This window comes from Passer montanus, unplaced genomic scaffold (genome assembly GCF_014805655.1).
Source record: "Passer montanus isolate IOZ18808 unplaced genomic scaffold, ASM1480565v1 scaffold11, whole genome shotgun sequence".
NCBI classification, from domain to species: Eukaryota; Metazoa; Chordata; class Aves; order Passeriformes; family Passeridae; genus Passer; species Passer montanus.
This window is the reverse complement of record NW_024357613.1, coordinates 15305047-15326238: the sequence shown is the minus strand read 5'-3', so window position 1 is coordinate 15326238 and position 21192 is coordinate 15305047. Positions and strand designations below refer to the sequence as shown.

At 34.5% G+C, this 21192-nt stretch overlaps 1 protein-coding gene across 2 annotated transcripts in view; it reads left to right on the top strand.

The window, feature by feature from the left end:
• MEI4 (meiotic double-stranded break formation protein 4) overlaps nucleotides 1-21192 on the top strand; it is a 129783-nt gene that overhangs the window by 85537 nt on the left and 23054 nt on the right. For both annotated transcript variants that reach the window (XM_039728104.1, XM_039728094.1), the window contains one exon: nucleotides 5456-5587. In XM_039728104.1, the coding sequence (XP_039584038.1) occupies nucleotides 5456-5587 (132 nt within the window). The remainder of the gene's footprint in view (nucleotides 1-5455; nucleotides 5588-21192) is intronic.

Below are 21192 nucleotides of genomic sequence, written 5' to 3'. Positions count from 1 at the left end.
TAAGAGCCAATGCTTGAATCTCTTGATCATTGAATTAAATTTTCTCAGCAATCTGTTGTCCTTATGTAGAGAGTTAAGTCAAATGGTAATCAGAATCCATTGTCTTGAAAATTGCTACTGTCTAAAGCAATCACCAAACTGACTGACCCTCATTTACTTCAGTAAAGTGGATCATAGAAGTAACTAGACAAGAAAGAATGAAAGAAAATGTTGTCCATCTTCCCCTTTCAGCCAGCCTCAGCTGATCCAGATCATACACTAAAGCTACAATTATGGAAGAAATACAGGACAAAATCAGCAGATACTGAGTGAGCTGAAGCTCCCCATCAGGACACGAGCCTGTGAGCTTAATGCCTCTTGCAAAAAGACTTAGTCAATAGGCTCCCCTTGATTAGGGGCATGTAGTAAATCCCAGTCACAAGGTTCCCTTTTTTGCGACAGGCTTTCAAGCTGCTCATGGTTGTTCTTCTGAGACAGCTCTCCACACTCAATCCAGCTCTCGAGGCAGAGAGCAGTCTCTCCACTTCTCCTTCCTCCCCTGTCTATTCTGAAGACTCTTTAGCCTTCAGTAATCATGCTCCAGTCATGGGATTTTTCCCATTGAGCTTCAGTAATGGCAACAAGGTTTTAGCTTTCTAGCAGCAGAGTGGCTTCTTGCTCCTCCAGTTTTTGTCCATGCTGTGTGCATTGGTGTAAAGGCACCTCAGCTGAGTTGTGAGCCCATATCACCATCCTAGAGGAACACCCATGAATTCCTTTGAGACATTTGCCTCCCTGGTGTTTCCCCGTTGGCTTCTGTTACCTCAGGAGTCCCTGGCTCATCTCCCTAAGACTGCAAGTGTGCTTCAGTGCAGCTAGCAGGTTTCAGAATCAGCAGCACAGGATCCTCAGTGGCACCCCATGGCTCTAATCTTTGCATATCACCCCACAGTGTGCCAGGGACAAGCCTGACACTGACAGCTGGCAGCAGTGAAGCCAACTGATGGTTCTACTGGAGAACATTAGGTTAAGAAGCATAGAGAAAAGCATGAACGAGATTATGAAATTAAAATTTAGTAAATTTAGCCTAGCTATTAAGAAGAAGCATCTTACCGCCCTCTACTGTGAGGGCGGTAAGATGCTGAAACAGGTTGCCTTTAGAAGTTGTGGGTGTGCCAGGCCTGCCGCTGTTCAGGCTGGATAAGGCCTTGAGCAACCTGGTCTAGTGGGAGAGAGGGTTGGGAGTAGATGATCTTTAAGGTCCCTTCCAACCTTTACATTTCATGATTGTATGATTCTGTGAAGGGATAATGGCAGAGTAAGGGCTGGAGATGTGGTCTACAGAGCAAAGAGTTAAAATAATATGTATCAATTTTCGAGACTGATGGAAGAAATATTGGCAAGTAAACATAAAGAGAGAGATACATGAGAGCCGTGAATTAACAAAGGTAGCAATGTGAAGATAAGAAAAGGGGTGCTAATGTTCTCTGTATAAAAGTGAGGTTTTCAACTGACATTGATGATTAGGAGTGGAAGTCAGGTTGGACTAAATGGGCAAGAGTAATTTGAACTCAAAGATGAAAATAGTTTTGTTTGTAACACTTCACAATTTGAGGATTCCTGCAATAATTATTTGCCTGTCCTGTATTGCCAAATATGTCAGTTTTTTTGGGAAAGAGAGCGGTTACTTAGGACAAAAACTGTAAATTAGCAAAACAGAAAGTAAGGTGCAGCTGTCACAGCTGCATGGTGTAGTGAATCACGCAACTCACAAAGGAACTAAGCTCAGAAATTTTAGATATCCACTATTAAATAAAATCTAACATGCTGATAAATGAGTTCTAAAAAACTAATTCCTTAAGTTTTTTATGCTGTTTCCTGGGAAACAGGGCTTACAGTGTGTGTGCTGTCTACTTTGGTCATCAGTCATTTCCTCTGCAAGTAACTTTTGATAGTCAGCTTGAAATCACTTGGAAAGAACTGGAAGGTCAATAATACCTTTAAGTAGGCTTTAAAATCTGTAGCTGGGTGAAGGAGAGACCAAGTTAGTATGCCTGAGATAAGCTGAATGTTGACATTAAACATTCATTTTGGCAACAGCCAGGTAGACAATGCACGCATCCTCCCCAGCTGCTGTCACAGCATTGCCCTCTCTTGCTCTGCATCCTGAATAACATGGAAGGCAGCAGAACCTGAGGTGTGGAAGGAGGGCTGGGGAGAGGTGATGCAGGACCTGAACAGTGAACCAGGCTCCATTATTTCCTATTTCTAATGGTATGTTTTTTACAATCTAGTTTTCTGACTGCTTTTACCTGACAATTTCTGAAATTCATTGGTTTTATTTCATCTACAACATTAAACAAGCCCAAGGGATTAAAAGATTTCTGTTCCTTTTTAACATTGGATAGATTAGAGAGCTGAACATATGCTTTTATCTTTAATGAAACCACGTACTATTAGATTTTTTTATTTGAATGTTTCCAGAGTATAATTAGCAATACATGAACATTGATGTACAATAAGGTCTTACTTTTGTTTGCTATTTGCAGATTCATTGCTTATAAGCTGCATTGCTTATATGCTTATTTGTTCTGCATGCATTTAATGCCTACAGGCTATGAACATTATTTTAACCTTCTTTGTTGTGTCTTATTTTCTTAAAATATTCTTATAGGAATGTAAGAGATCTGCCAAGATACAATATAAAACCAATGTTCTTTAATAAATCAGTGGGATTTAAAATATCAGTGTCAATATGTATTGAATATAATTACAATATATTTTTATTAATATGTTACTGGGAAATATTTTTATTATAAAGATACATTTAATAAGAATATTTTTAAAATATTAATAAATTCACCAGTGGCATTTTACTGTGTCATTGATACTCATATCTCAGGTATCCTAAGTGGCATCATTACAAAATACAAAATACCTACTCCTCTTGGTAGACGCTGAGTCTTTAAATTTCAAGATCCCTTGTTATCTAGTCTTCCAAAATTCCAAGTAGAAAATGTAAACTCTTGCCAAACTATAAAAGATATGGAAATTTTGTGAAAGATTCTATTTTAGCTAAATCTCAGCTGCTAATACTTTTTGTACTAATAATTGCACAAAAAAAATTCATTGCTTCTTTATCTATCAAAAATTATGTAAGCAAATAGAAGAGAGCTTAAACAGGAGCAACAATATTCATATTTTACTGTGATCTTTGGGAGAGGTTACCTTGAAAAACTGCTCTGGATTGCCTAGTTTGCTTGCTCACCAAAGGCAAATTAGCAAGTGTACTCAATGTTATGCTCTGAAAATATAGAACTGTAAAATTTGTATCCCTCCTGAATTTATTAAAAGAAATAAAAATGAATGGTAACTTTACTGAAAAATGTGGTATTTTTTAAGCATTTTTTAAGCCTTGAGTTGAAGCAGTTGTACCCTTGGGAGCACGGGTGCTGTCAAGGCAGAGGTATCCAGGTGTTTCAAACTTGTTTCTAGTAGATACTGTAGAAGACACTTTCAAAATGGTAATTTCTACCTTATTTTTAGAAAGAGGACTCATTGTTTTGTTAGAAAGGGTACATATTTCCAGTATATGAAAGTCTCATTTTAATTCATATATCCTCAAAGCAGAGGTAGGTGCATGCATTACATTATCCCTTCATATCATTTTAATTGTTCAGAAACCTATTTTTATCACATCTTCATTCACATTTCATATTTATAGACTCTTCGGTGTATGTGTTGATGAATGATTTCAATTACACAGGTTTTCAAAGCTGTATGTATACAATTTATGAATTATTTTCAATAGGAGGAGTTTACTTTGTATCTCTGCATGAAGATTTGGTTCTGAACTTGAGACTTGTATGTCTTTTGTAGATTTCTCTTGATACTTGTTTTGGGATTACATGCAGAAGTGAAATGATTGAGGGCAAAGTTTTATTGAAGTTGGATTGTTCTGGCTGTGCATAGGAGTCTCATGTTGCGCAGATGATAACCAAGCTGATCCAACTCTTTACGAGCTGGAAGAGGCTGGTAAATAGACATTGCATCACCTGCTGATCAGGCAGTCAAGCATGAACTGTGAATGCGAAGCTGCCTAATTAATGGGTTTTACAGCACAACATTTCGGTCATCTCGCTGTCCACTTTCCTAGCCCAGAATTTGGTCAGTGACAATTTTACAGGAGACAGTGTTAAAAACCATAGTAAAGTCAAGGTAAATGTCTCCCCTAAATAAAATCATGCTGACTGCTCCTGGAACACCTTCCTGTCTTTTGTGTGTTCGGAAAAGTTTTCCAGCAGCATTCATCCAATGCAAACTTGTAAATGGTGGGCAAGTATTTTTATTCATATATATGTGTGTACATATCTATCTATCTATATCTATAAATGTAGGTACAGATATATAGATATATAGATATATAGATATATATCTATATAGATAGATACATAGATATTTGCCTGCATGTGTATACACATGTGAGTTGGCTGGAGGTATGATCTAGATTGTTAATAGGATGCAGTAATCTGTTTTGAGTGGTTAAGACATAATAGTTATTCTTAGGCATACAGATTTGTGTAAGAATATCCTTTTGTCAGTCAAAAATACTCATTTACAAAGAGTTACTGAATATTAATGTTATAGGCGATACACATTTATATAAAAACACAAATTATTGTAATTGTTATTAATGTGTCTTCTTTTTCCTTTGAAACATCCCACTATATTTACATATAAAAAAAATATTGTGTACTTTGTAGAAAAGTATGTTTCATTACATAATAGCTATTTATTTCAATTTCAGGGAACAAAGAAAACAGGTTTGGTTTTTTGATTTGTTTTTTTTTTTTTAGTAGAAGAAACTGTGGCAAAAAATTACTAACATAATTCTCATGTAAGTCTACATCACTCCTCTAGTGGTTCAGGAGAAATGCATTGTTAAAGAACAATATGAAAGTGAATTGATTGAATTTGAAAATACTTACAGATACATAGCGTGTCTTCTAGCAGTTAGCATTTAATCAGGTTTTTTCCTGATAACTGTATTGACAGAACACCCTAGTACAACTCTCAGCTTACATGTTTGAATTTAAAAGAATATGTTCATTTATTTGTCAAGCTGTGAAAAGCAGAATAGTATGTGCCGGGTAGTCACCAATTTGCTATGAGAGGAGATGGGTATGATGACATGTAATCCTGAAAAGTGGTGTCCTGGGGAGTTCACACTTTTGGAGGAGTTTGTTCCTGTGACAGTTTCCTGTAGTGTTGTATCCATCTTGTGAGGATGGATATCGATTTCTCATCGATCTCATATGTCTGTAATCAATACAGTTTTAAACTTTAATATTTTGAATTGGACTTTCATCTTTTACGATTTTAATATGTAAATCCCATTTCTAATTAAAGTGATAGTTTGGGATAAAAAAAGACAGATGCATTTTGAATTATTAAATTTACTGTTATTTCTCTTTAGTTTCAGGCACTGCATTCTGTATCAGAAACGCTGGGTTTGCTAGGAAGGAACAACATACTAAGAAATTCTTTAATATCCCTTCTCCTATCGGGAGTCCGTCAGTTTGCTGAGCAGTTGTTGCAGGCTCACCAGGTATTGTCATCTTTTCTTTTCAAGAAGCCCAAAGAGTGGTGTTGGGCAGTGTTTTGTCTGTATTTATTTGTTTCTTAAAATGTAAAAAACCCCCATCATTCTATAGAATATTCAGATTTAAGAACCCAGAAAATGCTAGGAGCTACCTTAAACAGCAAATTCAAAAAAAAGAGTCATAAAGTAAGAGAAAATTCCATACCAAAAAATAATATTATCAGGCTGGATAATGAATAGACCATACAGGTTTTTATATTATACTATATAATTTGCAAAATACTTGAAATAATGGGGTAGAAGACTTAGTGCAATGTATAAATTTTTGACTATGCAGGCAAAACAACTTTGGTATTCAACTAAACAGACTATATAACTTTGGTATTCTCTCTGGCTCATGTAAAACTGGAAAGTCAGCTGCTTTATTTTATTTTAGAATTAGATTTCATGTTTCACTTTATTATTATTTCAAATTACTAATTTGCATGATTCAAAAATTATCCAGCACATAGTATCATATTTAGTTTGTTACAATGAGTAGGAGCTAAAAAGCATAATAGAACTTTTGGTAAAATTTATTCTTAAATTAAGTTATTTCCTGTAAACTACAGAGGAAATAGAGAGAGAATAGATGTTTCTTTAACATTTGTAAAAGAGATATATGAACTAAATAAGGATTTCATAGATGTTTCATACATTTGTATGTGTTGGTATGTATTTTATGCAAAATATTCAGCTTCACTTGGGACTGCAACTTGTTTTTATCGTAAAAACTTTTTATTTGGTGGAAAATAAATTTATTGATACATATCAAAAACATTCACCATAGATTTTTTTTGTAGTGCTCTAATTTAACAAAAGGCTTAAGTGTTGCTCAAGCAGTCTTAACTTTTTCTCTCTAGGATATGATGTAGCTGTAAGTTTGGACTGTTGGAGAGGGAGCATGTAATTGCCAACTGGAATTTCTAGTATGTTTGAATCATATTTAAAAATGACAGTTTTGAAAGAATCAGACAATGAGTTGTGCCTTATTTTAGGTTACTGTTAGCATACATGATTTATTGATGCAAACCAAAAGTCAACAGACTTTTGACAATTGTAAGGATAGGGAAGAGTGTAATGAAAAACAATAATTGTTTTTTTAAGTTTAAAGGAGCTGTTCATTTTTAACATCATTAAATCTCACCTGTTTAACAGAATTAGTCATCTTTCTTTTCAGAGTTTTGCCAGTGGCAACACAGAACCTTTCAGTTCCCCACAGTGATGTCAAGCTCATACTGAGCTTGTCAAGCTCATATTGTGCTTTGCTGAGTTAGTTACTATGGAACTGCTTAACCTTGCCATACTGTAATTATTTTTATTGCTTTCATATTTGGTGAAGCCTCAGGAGCTGGGCATCTGTCAATCTGTAGCTGACATTTGGTAGGACTTTGAAAACTGCAGTACATGTAGGGAAAGTAACTGAAGTTCTGATTCGCTTAGCTTGTGGTGAAGTCAGTGTTTTTTTAAGTCCATGCAATCTTGCACTTAATCCTAATAGATTTATTGTGTTCATTTACAAACCCTCATATATTCTGTATGTGAGGATATTCTGGAAATAGATCACACTCAATTTTGATGCCCTGATTTATGGACTTGCTTCCAAATGTTTCTGAATTGGTATAGCATGACTTCTGGTAGATATGATTCTAAAAGTGATTAAAGTATTTTTTCTTGTTTTATAATCAAATCTAATGATACAATATCACTTTGAAATAAAAAAAAACCCCACCAGCTTTAAAAAAAACCCCTTAAATTAGAATTTGGAGAAAGATAATTCTTCATATAATCAAACTTCATTAGCTGACAAGCATTCTAATTGTGTTTTGTTACTTAAGCAAAACCACTGTTAATTGCAAAGAGTATCTCCCATTTAAAGTAATCAAATTAGAGATTCTTAATTTTAGTTATTATTAGAGGTGTGGAAATACATGAGGTTTGTTTTACTTCAGTATTAGTTTTATTGTTGTTGGCACATAGGAGAAATATAGAGTTATCTAAGGCATGTATCCAGGTTAGTTTGCAATTAATTTTTGAACATTTGATGGAAAACAAAAATTGAAAGAAATAGCTTATTCATCCAAGCAAATTTCTGTTTTATTTTTTATAGTAATATTTTTTTTTAATTGAAGATGGCTTTCAACTTTGACTTGGAATAAAAACAACATTCCTTTTAATTTTTCTAAATGAATCATCTAGATAGCTCAACATTTTTGTTTTAATTTCTTTGTTAAGACGTGAGCTAAGTTCCAAGTAGCTTGCCAAATGCATGAATTCAAGAATATGCAACTTTATATGCCATCATGTCTTCAGTAAGAAGTGTGCTCAGCTCAACCCCTTGCAGGTTTGTGTATACATCTTTGATAAATATTAAAATATTTTACTTTCGAGTTCTGACTGATTTTAGAGAGTTTGTAACTGTGTCCTCTTGGAACAAGTTTATCAGTCCAGGACCCACAGTTCCAAAACACTATCTGTGTCCCATGCTTTACAAATTAAAAAATTATGTTGTCTACAGGAGAGTGTTTCTAATAAACTACCATAAAAAAGTACAAAGATTACTCTGAATATTTGTTATTGTTGTCTAATTGGTTAGATCCTTTAATCTTGCAATAGGCAAATTAATGTCAAATACATGAATCATAAAATTCTGTATACCATATTTCACATATTGATACGGAAAGTAAAAGTGATTAAGGAGAATGTAAAACAGTACAGTTATCCTGATTTTCCACACAGTTAAGATGGATTTTATGTAACACTTAAGCAAGTTAGTAGTTTGCTTTAATTCATTTAAGTACTTCATCATGGCCTCAAAGTAAAGCTCATACTTAAGTGCTTTGCTGACACCAGCATGCTGAATTCTAGGCAAAAGCATATTAATATAAACTCAATTGGTCTCTTTATTTTTACAGATGTTGTATATGGTCTTTTGAGTTTTATCTATAATAGGAAGCTTTCATGCTTCATAAATAAAATTTATAAGAATACTGTAATTGAACCTTAACTTACTATGAAATAGATATTTTCTGATCCCCATTGGATTTCTACTGCAGAACAGATAGAACTGTAAGATACTAAGATTTCAGAATCAAAGATTTCACACACTGTGAAAGATGGATTAATTTTCAAATGTTGAGCTCCTCTCATGATAGCAGTTCTTCCTTTATGATAACTTTCAAAGACAGAAGGCCAGAAATGGAAAGCATATAGTGGTTACTGGGTTTCCTGCTCATTTCTAACCCACTGAGTATTAATTCCAAGAATTATGAAAAAGAAAATTAGAAACCAGAAAACAGATTTTGAAATAGGAAAGTCATACTATGAGGTTTTGGAAAGCTCTGTTATTTAGTATTGCTGATGCATAGCTTGGGTGGCATTACCCAAGTTTTACATCACAGTACTTTCTATATACCATTTTTACTTTTTAAAAAATTTAAAATAGTTTTATCACAAGAGCTGTACACCGTATAGCTCTTTGTTTGGGGGTTTGTAATCAAAGCACCAAATTATGTGTAATTCTCAGTATTATATGTAAGCATTAAGTCCAAATTCAGATGTAGGTGCTGACTTCTCACCTGAAGTGAATGACAGAGGATATAAAGGGTGACCTCTTTAGTTTAGGTGTATGTAGTAGACCTTGCAGTCTGTTTCTTGTAAAAGTCACACAAGCAGCTAAGATTAGCTAAAAATTTGCCAACATGAAGATAGACAGTCGTGCAAGGCTTTGTTGAATGTTACATTCTTGAAAATCGGGCTCATTACAACAAAACAGCTTTGACTTAAAAGAGCCAAAGGAGTTAGACATAAGATTTGTCTTAGTTGAATTCAGATTTCTATCATATGACTTTCTTACTTTAACTTTCCATGGTACTCAAGGGAGGGGAAAAGTCATTTCTTGTCCAACCTGTGTTCTCATACGTAATGATAATTGGTCCTAGAGTTGTTTCCTTCTTTCTTCTAGCTATGAGAAAGGACATTGAAGTTAATAACTTGAAATGCAGATATTTATGTTAAAAAATTCCAAAGTTAAGGGGCAAAGATCCCATAATATCTCTACAAAAATGTCTTTTTTGGATGATCTGGGCAAGAGATGTTATTTGAGTGAAAATCTGATCCTGCAGAACATTGTAACAGGTAGTCATGCAAAGCATACTTCTGTCTGTACACTGACAAACTTATGTGAGTAATGTTATTAGATGTTTGGAACAATTTATATTTTACGTAGTGTAATTAATAAGTTAACTTAGTTATCATATATGCGAATTCTATTCATGTCCACAAGAGGCTGGTGAGTGATGATGATGATGATGGATTGTACAGGATTCGTGGATTGGAGCTTGTAAGATGCGTTCATCTATGGTGTGTCTGATGCATGTGCCTCTAAACAGGCAGACCTGTAAAACCAGCAGTCTATGCAGGCAGTGTATTGAGGCAGAAAAAGAACCAAGGGAAGCACAGAAGCACTATGATTTTGAGTATTTCCCAAGATTTTCATTGCTATTCAGCACTGTGTAGCTAACAGGCATGTCACAGGAATGTCAAACAGGAACAGCTCTATATGGAAGCAAATGAAGGGTTGAAATATTCCTGTCACTGGAGAGCCTTTTTTTTTTCCTAGCTGGCCTGCAAATTAGAGACTTTGTGAATGTCACGTTGGACTAGCTCAGTTGGTAATCAGTTCATCAGGAAAAATTGACTTTTCCTGTAGCTGGGTTCAGCTAGATGATCAAAAGGTTTAAAGTGCTGAGAACTGAGTTATTAATGTCAGAGCTTGTCTTCATAAGCCTTTCTCCATGTATCCATTCTGTATCCAGTGCTTGTTCTGGGCAGGTGTGGTACACACCACATGCTTTATTCCAAAGGCAAATGTGTATGATGTGATGTAAAGAGTTCCTCAGACAAGCTCCTCTTTCCAAGAAGTTTGCTTCATTTATGCAGTATGTCTAATCTCTTCAAAATAAATGTATATACATTGCAATAAAGGTTTCCTATGGGTTAGAAAAGAAAGCTATACTATTTTTTCTCAACTATGATAGAAAATTACTAAAATAGTTAATAAGAAAAAAATGACTGAGAAGATTATGCAGCTAGAGAAGCTAAATACCTTTTGCAGTCTGCTGTTGTTTGAGGTACTAAAATGGCTATCAAGTATGTTTGGCTTTTCATAATTTCTACTGTTGACATTTGCTAATGCATCAGATTAATAATACTTCACCTAGGTAAAAAACAAGAGATTGGTGTTATGTAGACCTTATGAAAATAATTTAGCTTGAATCTGGACATCTGTTCATCCTTTCTAAGACGTCATTTCTTTCCTCATTATGCTTGTAAGCAGAGATTGTAGTGTATTTCAAATTGTGAGTTGTTAAAGATTCTGCAAAATAGTGCTCTGAGTAAATGCAATGTAGTTTTTATTCCATGCAACTGCTGATGCTACTGATAACAAAGGAAATAATGGATGGATATAATAATTAGTGTATCTGCATTTTTTTCTTATAAACATAATGCGGAGATACAGTTTTGGGAATACGCAAATCTCTTCCCTGAAGGGCAGGGATGAGAGAATCAGTCAAGACTTGGCATATGCCAAGACTGCCATACACCTTTGAAGTGTATACCTGCTTTTACTGCATATGTCATCCCCTATTACAGAGTAGATTTTAAGATGCTTACATGTCAGACAGAACTGGAAAATGACAAATGGTTCATGCAGTGTTCTCTTCCCTCTCATATTATCTTGAAATGATACCATTAAGGAGAAAGGAGTTTAGAAGTGCTCCAACAGAACTAAAAGGTAGCAGGGCTTTGACTACACTTAGGTGCTTGGCAAAATTGAGGATGACATGTAATCAGAAAACCTCAGATGTGTTTGGGAACAGAAGCAGCAAATATCGATTACATGAGGAGAACTGTCGACAAGGGTATTATTATTCTTAATATTAGTGAATCATGTCATTCATGGAAACATAATACTGGAAAAGGAAAAATGCTTAATTAAAGATACCAAAATATATTCTATCTCAAAAAGTTACTAAGTAATATTTCTGGAAATCTTGTTTCAAACTGTGCACAAAATTCAGGCTTAAAAAAAACCAAAACCAAACAAAACTAAAAAAATCCCATAAGGCAAAACCCAACAAAACCAAAAATAACATGATTATAAATTAAATTAAATTGTCTATTTGAATTTCTGATGCAGTTTAGCTTTCATTACACCTTTTTAAAAATGTGGGTTGATGCTGCTTTTGCTTCCTTATTCTCAGTGTTAATACTGTCCTTTTTCAATTGCTTTCTTTACAGCTCCTTTAGTTCTTTTGCATGCCTGAAAGCGGAACATGAATAAGGACAAAGCGTCAGATTTTTGTGGCATGTGTGATATACCTGCTAATCTGGAAGACCATTTGGTTTTTACTTAAACCTGTATCTTCAAATAGATAGTTTTAATGTTCCTGTTAGGCTTCCTTCCTCACTGAGCATTCCTGCTTACAGACAATGATTTGCAAAATGGAATGATGTTACAGAAAATTAAGCACTGCTTCCTTAATGCTTTTTGGGTATTGCAGTTGTCTATGTGAATAGCATATATATATTATATATGCTCTTAAAAGTTCAATTCCAGGAAAGGTAACAGATTTTGTTACAGATTTACCTTTGGCTTTTGATTTTGGAGAATTGTTTAATGCCTTCATTATGCATGCTTTTAACACAGTTTCGCTAAATGCTTTTTTGGGATACATTATAAATGCACAGTTCCTGTGTCAGTGGCTTTGCAGTCTGTTTGCTGCTTTAGTATTCCACATCTTCATAAAATGGAAGAATAAAGAGTTGTAGTCGTAGAATTTCTAACTGGGAATCGTTGATAAAGTGATTTTTGTTTAAAGAATAACTACAGCTTATAATTAAAACTCTTTTTAAAACCTTAGATAAATATAGTAAAATGTAGGTGGAAACTGTGGAATAACAGAGGATACTAGTGTAAACTTATAACTCCATCTTTCTTTCAAAACATTATTTTCATTTTACAGGACACATCCTTGATGTCTTAGCTTTGCACACACTTGTCTTTCTAAACACATGTGACAGATCTGTACATAATGACTTAGAACATCAGAACCTTCTTTATTGGTTTCATTTGGTTTTGCTAAAAATACATTTAAAACAGTGTTTATCTACCTATAGAGCTTATGCATAGCCATCACTATTTTAAAGACCAAGAAGATAACTGATGTCTCTGAGGTGCTTTCTAAAATGTTCAAGTGTTGCCACCACAGTCGGAAGGAGCTGCTGTCCCAAGTTTGGTTCTGAAACAAGCAGAATTTGTCTCTCCTGGATTGAACTGATGCAGAAGTTATTAACAGAGTAGGTTTATATCAGGAATGAAAGGTATTAGCTGCATAGAGTTTGCTTTGTAGCTAAGATTGAAATTATGGATTGCATGGCTGAGATGTGGAAGATGAAATCTGGTTCCATAGCATATTTTAAACTTAAAATATATTTTGGGTGACAGCACTCTGCCTGGCTGGTTAAGGCTTGATCTGGCAAGACAGCAAACCACTATTAATTCTGTGCCCAGAGGGGAAAGTGGGCTCCACAACTGGTGTCAGCAGCAACTCCTGTTCATTGCTACATTGACAGCATTTCTGGGGTAGATTTAATTTAGGGAGATAGGTTGGGATGATCTAAAGCTGAACATCTTTACAGAAGGTATCAGAGATAGATTTAAGGTTGTTGTGCTGAGGACTTAGGGATCTGAGGGTTCAGTTTTAGGTAGGCACTGATACCTGATGTAGCCTCAGTCCACAGTAGATTCAGTACTGCTAATGTATTGGTGGACCTGAATAAGTGTCAGAGTATGAGTGAGCTTATTAGGACTCATAGGGACTTGTGAGATACGGGAATGGGATACTGGACTAGGTTTGTGATAAGGGAGAAAGAGAGCAGCAGCTAAGTGTGTTTAGATCTGCATGTTAATTATATGAGTTGCTGGATTTTTGTAAGGCTTGGGTGTCCAGGATTTGCGCAGCAGAGGATGTTTTGCTGAAGTTGGAGGTGTTCCTGAAAGATAAGCTAAAGTGTTCTCAGGCAGGATATATTATTTATATGGCTTGATTAGATTGAAATTAAGACGTTGTAGTCTTGAACTTGTGTGAAAGGCAGACAACCAGATACCGGTGCTGAGTTGAACCACAATTGTCAATGCACACGTGCACACATATACTATTACAGAAGAATTTGTGGCAGTGCAATTTGTGTTGCATGTCCTGTAGAATTATTTCTTTTCTGCTAGTGTATACATTTGAAATGCATGTAGCACCAACATTACAGAATTAAAAGTAGTTTCGGAAAATAAACTTCTTGAGTCCACTCCAGTTTAGCTTCCTATTATATAAGAAAGTATTATTTTCACTTGATCGTAACAGCAGTTCACACAGGGAGAAGTCAAATGCATAGAGCAGAAAAATAAGAAAAAAAGAAGAACAATATATATTTATTTCTCCTCTCTCATAGACAATGACACCCCAGTAGTGCAGACTTTGAAGATGTAACTTGGCATCTGTCATTCCTGGAATTGAGTTGGCAAAGCCCAATTAAACCTCTGGGTGTATTGTCTTGAAACAAGATCGTTTGGGTTCTGTTTCATCTTTATAATTAATTCTTTCATTAAAAGTTAGTACTAGTGCCTCTTGAGTTTTCAGATTATTAAACTTCTAGCTGAACTTGCAGTTTTCAAGAACGCTTTATGGAGCCTTATCATTTAATCAAAGAGCTTTTACTAAGCCTAGCTACAACATTTTATACACAACACTATTGCAAATTGTGTATGACAAATATGAAAGAGTAGAGTAATAGAGTTAAAAATTTAAGTAGTATTTCTGCCTACTACTATCATTGGCATAAGTTATAAAAAAACGTAGTTTAGAGTAACTGAATAAGTTAACCATTTTGAGTTCTTCCTACACAATTTGATTATTTTAACTATGATTCAGTCCTGTTGATTAACTTAAACAGAGTAAATTCATTGAATGATTGTCGAAGTATGGAATGGAAAATGTTGGAAAAAAACATCTGGAAATCATCTAGTATAACAACCTGCTTAAAGCATTTTTTTTCACTTCTATTTGCAGCAGCTCAGGATTTATTTTGGCTACTATTCAGATCGTTCTGAATAGTAGAACAATACTCTGGTATATCCATCACTTCTGCTGTGTTTGATAAACTTTCTAGAAGTGAGATTATAGTTGCAAATCAGTGGAGTTCCTAAAAGAAAAGATGTTAAGTCATGTAGAAACAAGTCATTTTTCTACCTGTCCATCACTTCTGCTATTGTGTCATCTCTAAACCTACTGTGTTTGTTAAATTTTCTAGAAGTGAGATTATAGTTGCAAATTAGTGGAGTTCCTAAAAGAAAAGATGTTAAGTCATGTAGAAACAAGTCATTTTTCTACCTACTAAGGAGTAATACTGTTCAGGAAAGCTTATAGGAGCTTCAGTGACACTAGAAGTTACAAACTAGTGAAGGTATAATTATCAGTTTATGTAAACATAAGGTGAATATTGAGACATGCTCTGAAACTCCTAATTTTTCTCAAACAACCTGTGGAAAACCCTTCATGCACCTAAGAAACCTGGAGGATAGCACATAACCAACTAAATTAGCCCTTAGTCTCCCAGGGCTGAAAGATATTTCAGAGGGACCTTGAATAACAGCTAGATGAATAACAGCTAGAAGGAAATATAGGGCAGTATGTTCCATATCTTTTCTCTTGTTATTTTTAAATTATTTTAATGAAGGAGGTTTCAAAGAAAGCAACACATTAGCTTCTCTCTCTGTTTAATTTAGAACTTGCCTGATTTAAGAAGGGTCTTGAATAACTTGAGCAAGCTAGCAAAATTATTTATCTAGAAACTGTAGTACTAGGATCTTTTAGGAGTTGTTTTGTTTTTCACTGGATGTGTAGTTTAGTTGGGAAGCGTGCAGCTTATGTGATAAACTTGATGAAGCTTTCTTTGTGTCCACTCATGTCAGAGAACATACTTTTTTTTTTTGCTTCTGTTGGGAGGTAAAGTGCTGCTGTTTATGCCATGCAGAGGGAGCAGGTAAATGACCAAAGATTACTGAGAACTCAAATTACTGAGTAGTGCTTGCCAGGAGCAGGAGTCATCAACATGGTGATCCTTCACTGTGATCAATCTCCCTTCTGTATCCATCTAGATATTCTCATTGTCTGCTACTATGGTGCTACTGTTAGGTTTTTGATGTTATCATACCTCCCTTCCAGTCACCTAAACCCCATCACAATTACCTTCCTTTTACTTCTCTAACCTGATTACATACCAAACCTTGTATGTCTTTTACAGACTCTTAGCTCCAGAGTAGCCAGGACAAGGTAACACCAGAAGTTTGGGGCTGAAGAGGGCAAGGCACTTTTAAGCTTGAAAACTCTTTCTCACTGAAAATAAGAAGTAATTCTAGGTAATTGGTATGTTTTTCTCAAAAGTAAATGGTATATAATTCCAGTTAGTATTTCCAATATTGATAGCAAAATTAGACTAGTGGGTTGTGCTTCTGTCAGATAAATGCTGTATTGTTGAAAGACATTATTGTACCATCAGAAAATGGAATGAATTTTTAGGTATAATATGAAAAGAATACTTTTCTCTCTCAGAAGCAAGAGAAAATAATCAATTCTCACACAGTAAAATTCGCCCACATTGTAGAACAGGTAAATGATAGTGTTTTCTATCATTAGAGTTTTTTTCAGTTTGTAAATTTTGGAAAATGTTTACCATTCAGACTGAAACTTTTTTTTTTCTGTAGATTTCTTTCTCAAACAATTTTTGTATGTGAAGAGGAAGACCTAAGTGTCCACACTTTTCACAGAAGGCAGCATGGGCTTTGCTTTGAATTTATGCATTTCTGTATAATAGCAGGCATTGTAAAATCATATTCTAGACAGCCATGAATGCATTAGCAGCTACATTGAAAAGATTCTTTCTTAAACATAGGAAAGCATTACTTCATTCTAAAAGCATTTATGCAGTTAAAGTAATATTTGTGGTAATGATTGTCATAAAAAAAGAATTAATTCTGAATTCAGAGCAGAGACTGAATACTACACATTTCATGCCCATGCATATAACAAGAACAGAAAAAATACTGAATAATATTTCTTCTAATTGAGCACCATCCATTCTCTAGAGTAACAGAAGCAAGAATCCTTTTTAAAATGAAAAACAAACCAAAAAAACCAAATCACAGACAAACACCTGTGGCATAAAAGAAACAAATTAGGACTGTAGTGCCATTATATGGATTCAAAATTGCCATTCCTAGTAAAAGCAGAGAGCTAGTACTACATTAAGAAACTATACAAAATAAATAAGATCATCATTTACAATATTAAAGAACATAGTCTAAATCATAGACCTTAATTTCCTCTACATTTCATGATTCTTATTCCTAGTAAAAGCAGAGAGCTAGTATACATTAAGAAACTATGCAAAATAAATAAGATCATCATTTGCAATATTAAAGAACATAGTCTTAATCATAGACCTTAATTTCCTCTACATTTCATGATTCTGCTAGTAAATGCTTTGGCCAACTTTTGGAATGTGTCCCACAACTTTATTCTGCATGGTGGCTGCTCAAGAACTGCTCAACTCTGCTTAGCCGGGAAGAAGAATCTACTTAAATTTTAGTGTCTGAATTTAATTAATTAGAAGTTTGTACATATGTTTTTGTAAGGTAGGAGCCAACTCCAGTCTGTGGGTTATTCGAGATAGTCTTCCATGGTCAAGGGTTCTTAAAAATTAATTATCATGGAAAATACAGCTCTCTCTAAACCCATCTGTTTCTCTAGAGTGTAGATACCACTGTAGAAAAAGTAGAGGAAATTAACTTTCAGGAAAAGCATAAAGCTGCAGAGATTCTCCTTATACATGATTTAAGATTAACCAAAAAGACAACAGTTTCTGCTCCCCTAATGAATTTAGAGAGTCATATGGGAATTATAGTGCTTACAGAATTATCTTTTTTATGGAATAATATTTTGTTATTTGCTATACAGCATAACTAATCACCTTTAAAGTGTAACTTTTGAAATAATGGAAAAATTGTTAATATATTTCTCAAAATTCATCTGTTTTCTACAGATATTGTTGCTAAATAGGCCAAGCAGTAAAAGGTGTTCTGTGATGAGGACTGTGAAATCTTACCCAATAGTCATTATAATTGTAATGTAGTATTCTTTATAATTGTGCTAGTATATAACTAGGCAACATATGACATATGATCAGAATGTCCAAAATTATCATTACTAAAACAAATTATTATTGGTTAGTTTGTGATTTGGGTTTGTTTTTAAAGTTTTACATCTATTTAAAGATACGATAAATCATGGAGTAGGGCATTCCCATCTTTTATAAGTAGTCTTCATGGGATTCTTTGTGTGCATGTTTGATGTGTTTAGAGATATTTTTGACAAAATGTTAGTTTCCGTAAAATAATCTGGAAAAAGAGAGGACTGAGGGGGAAGAGAAGTTGTAATTTCCTCTCAGAATATGAAAAGTTGTTAAACAAGGAGTAATCAGTTTGTGTACTGGTGTGAACAAGAAGAAACTTACTTGGTGATTAAGGTTAGATGTCAAAATTATTGAAGTACTGGAATACATGCTGAGCATCTTTTGGAGGTGACATAAGTATACTTGAACCTATCTCAGGGTGAGGGGGGACTAAACACTTCAGTGTCCTTTCAGCCATATATCTGAGCTCTTAAATGCCTTTTAATATATTATATTAACATTAGTAATTATGATCAAAATTTTCACAAAGGGGGAAAAAGGAGGCAGAACTGCACTGCAGATTTCCCCTGCTTCTGAGTTCTAGAAGAAATTGAAATAGTGTTCCAATTGAGTGTGAATGCTAGTTTTGGGGAGATTGGTATAATAAGGATGTAATAATTAATGCCAGTAGGTCAGGAAAGAGGCTTTACAGAAAATTTACAAAATTTGACTCATTTTAGAAAACTACTAACACATTCTACAGTCAGGATTTCAAATTGCAGGAGGTTAAAACTTTCTTCTTCGGGCAGTAATAAAAATTCAGGATGTAGATTAGATGTGTCCTTGCAGGCATGTTAAACAGGTATTTTTTGCACAAAAGTGACTGGTTTGCATCAGAGGAAGCCTTTTGGGGATTTCATATTTGGAGCCCTGTGAATTTTGTGTTTCTCAGACAGATTACTTCTGATGTCCCTGCATATATTCAGTGTTCACTGTAACACCTGTGTATAATATAATTTATCTCTAAAGATGGAGGAGCTAGTAATCTTAAGAGAGGGCTTGGAAACTGGGGGAAAAAAAGGAGCTGAAGACTGGCCTGCACACTGACCGAGACCTTAGAGAGTTGTGCACAGTTACACATAAGGATCTGAGTAATGAGTAGATTACAGCTGTGTTCACTTGAATAGCATTTCAAAGAATTTCAGAATTTCAAAGAATTTCTGGGTTGTTTTATGCTAATGACAAAATAATACTCAAGAACTTTTTTTCTTATGTTTGAATATGTCTATTTATCATAAGAGCTGTTCTTCAAAATGTATTTTAGCATACATTTCAATTTCAGGACCTACTTTTTAACTTCCTTGCAAAATATTTTAAATTCATTTGAAAGTTAAATTATATTATTGATTCATGGATTCTGAGGTCAGAGGGAGTCATTTAGTCCAAACCTTTCTACAGAGATTTTTCCAGATGTTGAATTTAAGAATGTGTTAATACATCAAATCTGAAAGCTGTTATTGATTCTGTTTATCATTTACAATTATTATTTGCCTCATTCTTTAATAATAGCTTATGAATTTTGGCTTTCTCTATCTGATTTTATTGCCTAAAATTAAGTAAGAGCTAATAAAAAACCAAAACAAAATAAAACCCAAGAAAAATCCCTAATCAAGATTGACAGAATATGATTAAATAGTATTACAGCTGCATAAAGTTATATAGGGCAATATATAAAATATAATTGTATAGTAAATTAGCGAAATTATGAATGAACTGCAAGCAATTGTCCAACAGGTTTATGTTGAATCAACTCAAATCAGTAGTACTGACTAAATATGGTTTTGTTTTTCTATGTATTATCTATTTATTAAAATATTTGTTTGAGGAAGAAATCCATCTATGGGAAACAAAATCTTTCCTAGAGCTCATGGTCCAATAGTAATTCTGAATAGTACTAAATTGAAAATTTAAAAACCAGATCCAGAGCCTGTTGCAATCACTGGAGAAGTCCATTTTGCAGTCAAATTACATTAAATGTTTGTATTTAAACTATGCTAACATATATAGTTACTCAGTTTGGGTACTCTTGAAATAATAGAATTAACTTAGAATTAATAATATTTAAGACAAGAATTGAGAATTTGTTCATGTAAGTATAATTGAGTTTCCTTTTCTTCTGTTTAAAATCTATGTAGAATCCTTCTATATAGAAAGATTATATAAATCCTTCCTAGTGATTTATAATTCTTGCCGCTGCTTCTTCTTCACATAGCCCTTAATTTGTATCACTGATGTTTATTATGGCTCTATGTAAGGCATGGCTTCATCATTTTTTGTTGTTTATAGAACAAACTCTTACTTAATTCTACCTGTACTTGTCAGTGATGTCTGCCCTGGTTGTCTCTTCTGCCTGATGCTCCGTAACACGATTCTGTCCTCTGTCTCCTCATTCACAAAGTGTACCACATTTAGCAAATCTGAAGTATTCTAACTGCATTTTAAAACTTTGTATCCTTCACTTTTGGTGTGATTCCTGTAAGAAAGCTTCAGTTACAGTAACATGTATTCAATATCAAACACTAATGTGTGGTTTAAAGTGAAAATAAAGTAGTAGTTAAGATATCTGTACTACTTTATGATTGTTTTCATGCCATCCACATTTTCCTTCTCTTACTCCTCTTGTTTGAACAGTTTTAAAATGCAGTGTAAGATATTCAAAGAAGAAATTAAGTAGAGATTTTGAGGGGCTACCAGGATACAAAGAAAAGAGAAAGAAAAGTATTTGAGATTGCTCCAGTCTTATTGATTCTTAACACTGTTGGAACGGGGAAGAAATTTTTTTATTTTAGCCCAACCCCCAAAAAGATATATCCAAAACAAGACATACTAAACATAGAAGAGTTCATAGCACAGTTGCCATGGCAAAGATGTTCTTTCTGTGGCAGGGGTAGTAACTGGGAGGGCTCCTGCTTTTCCATGTGACCCTGGTAACCCATCAGTCTCCAGTCTTGTGGGACAGCACCCAGGAGAGCTGCTGCCAAGCCAGAGAGCAGCAGTTCTGCCTCTAGAGCCAAAGGATCATTTGCTGATTTGGCCCCCTGGCACATCTTTTGTCATCCTGATCTGCTTCCTGATTGATTCTCCTGCCTAAAAAGTGAAGGCAGAGGAACCAATGCTGGGCATTTTAAATATCTTTGCTGGCAGCTTTAGACACTTCACTGTGACTGTTGCAGGAATGAGAAATTCTGTCAGAATAGCAGCATGCAACATTGCTTTTAACTCTA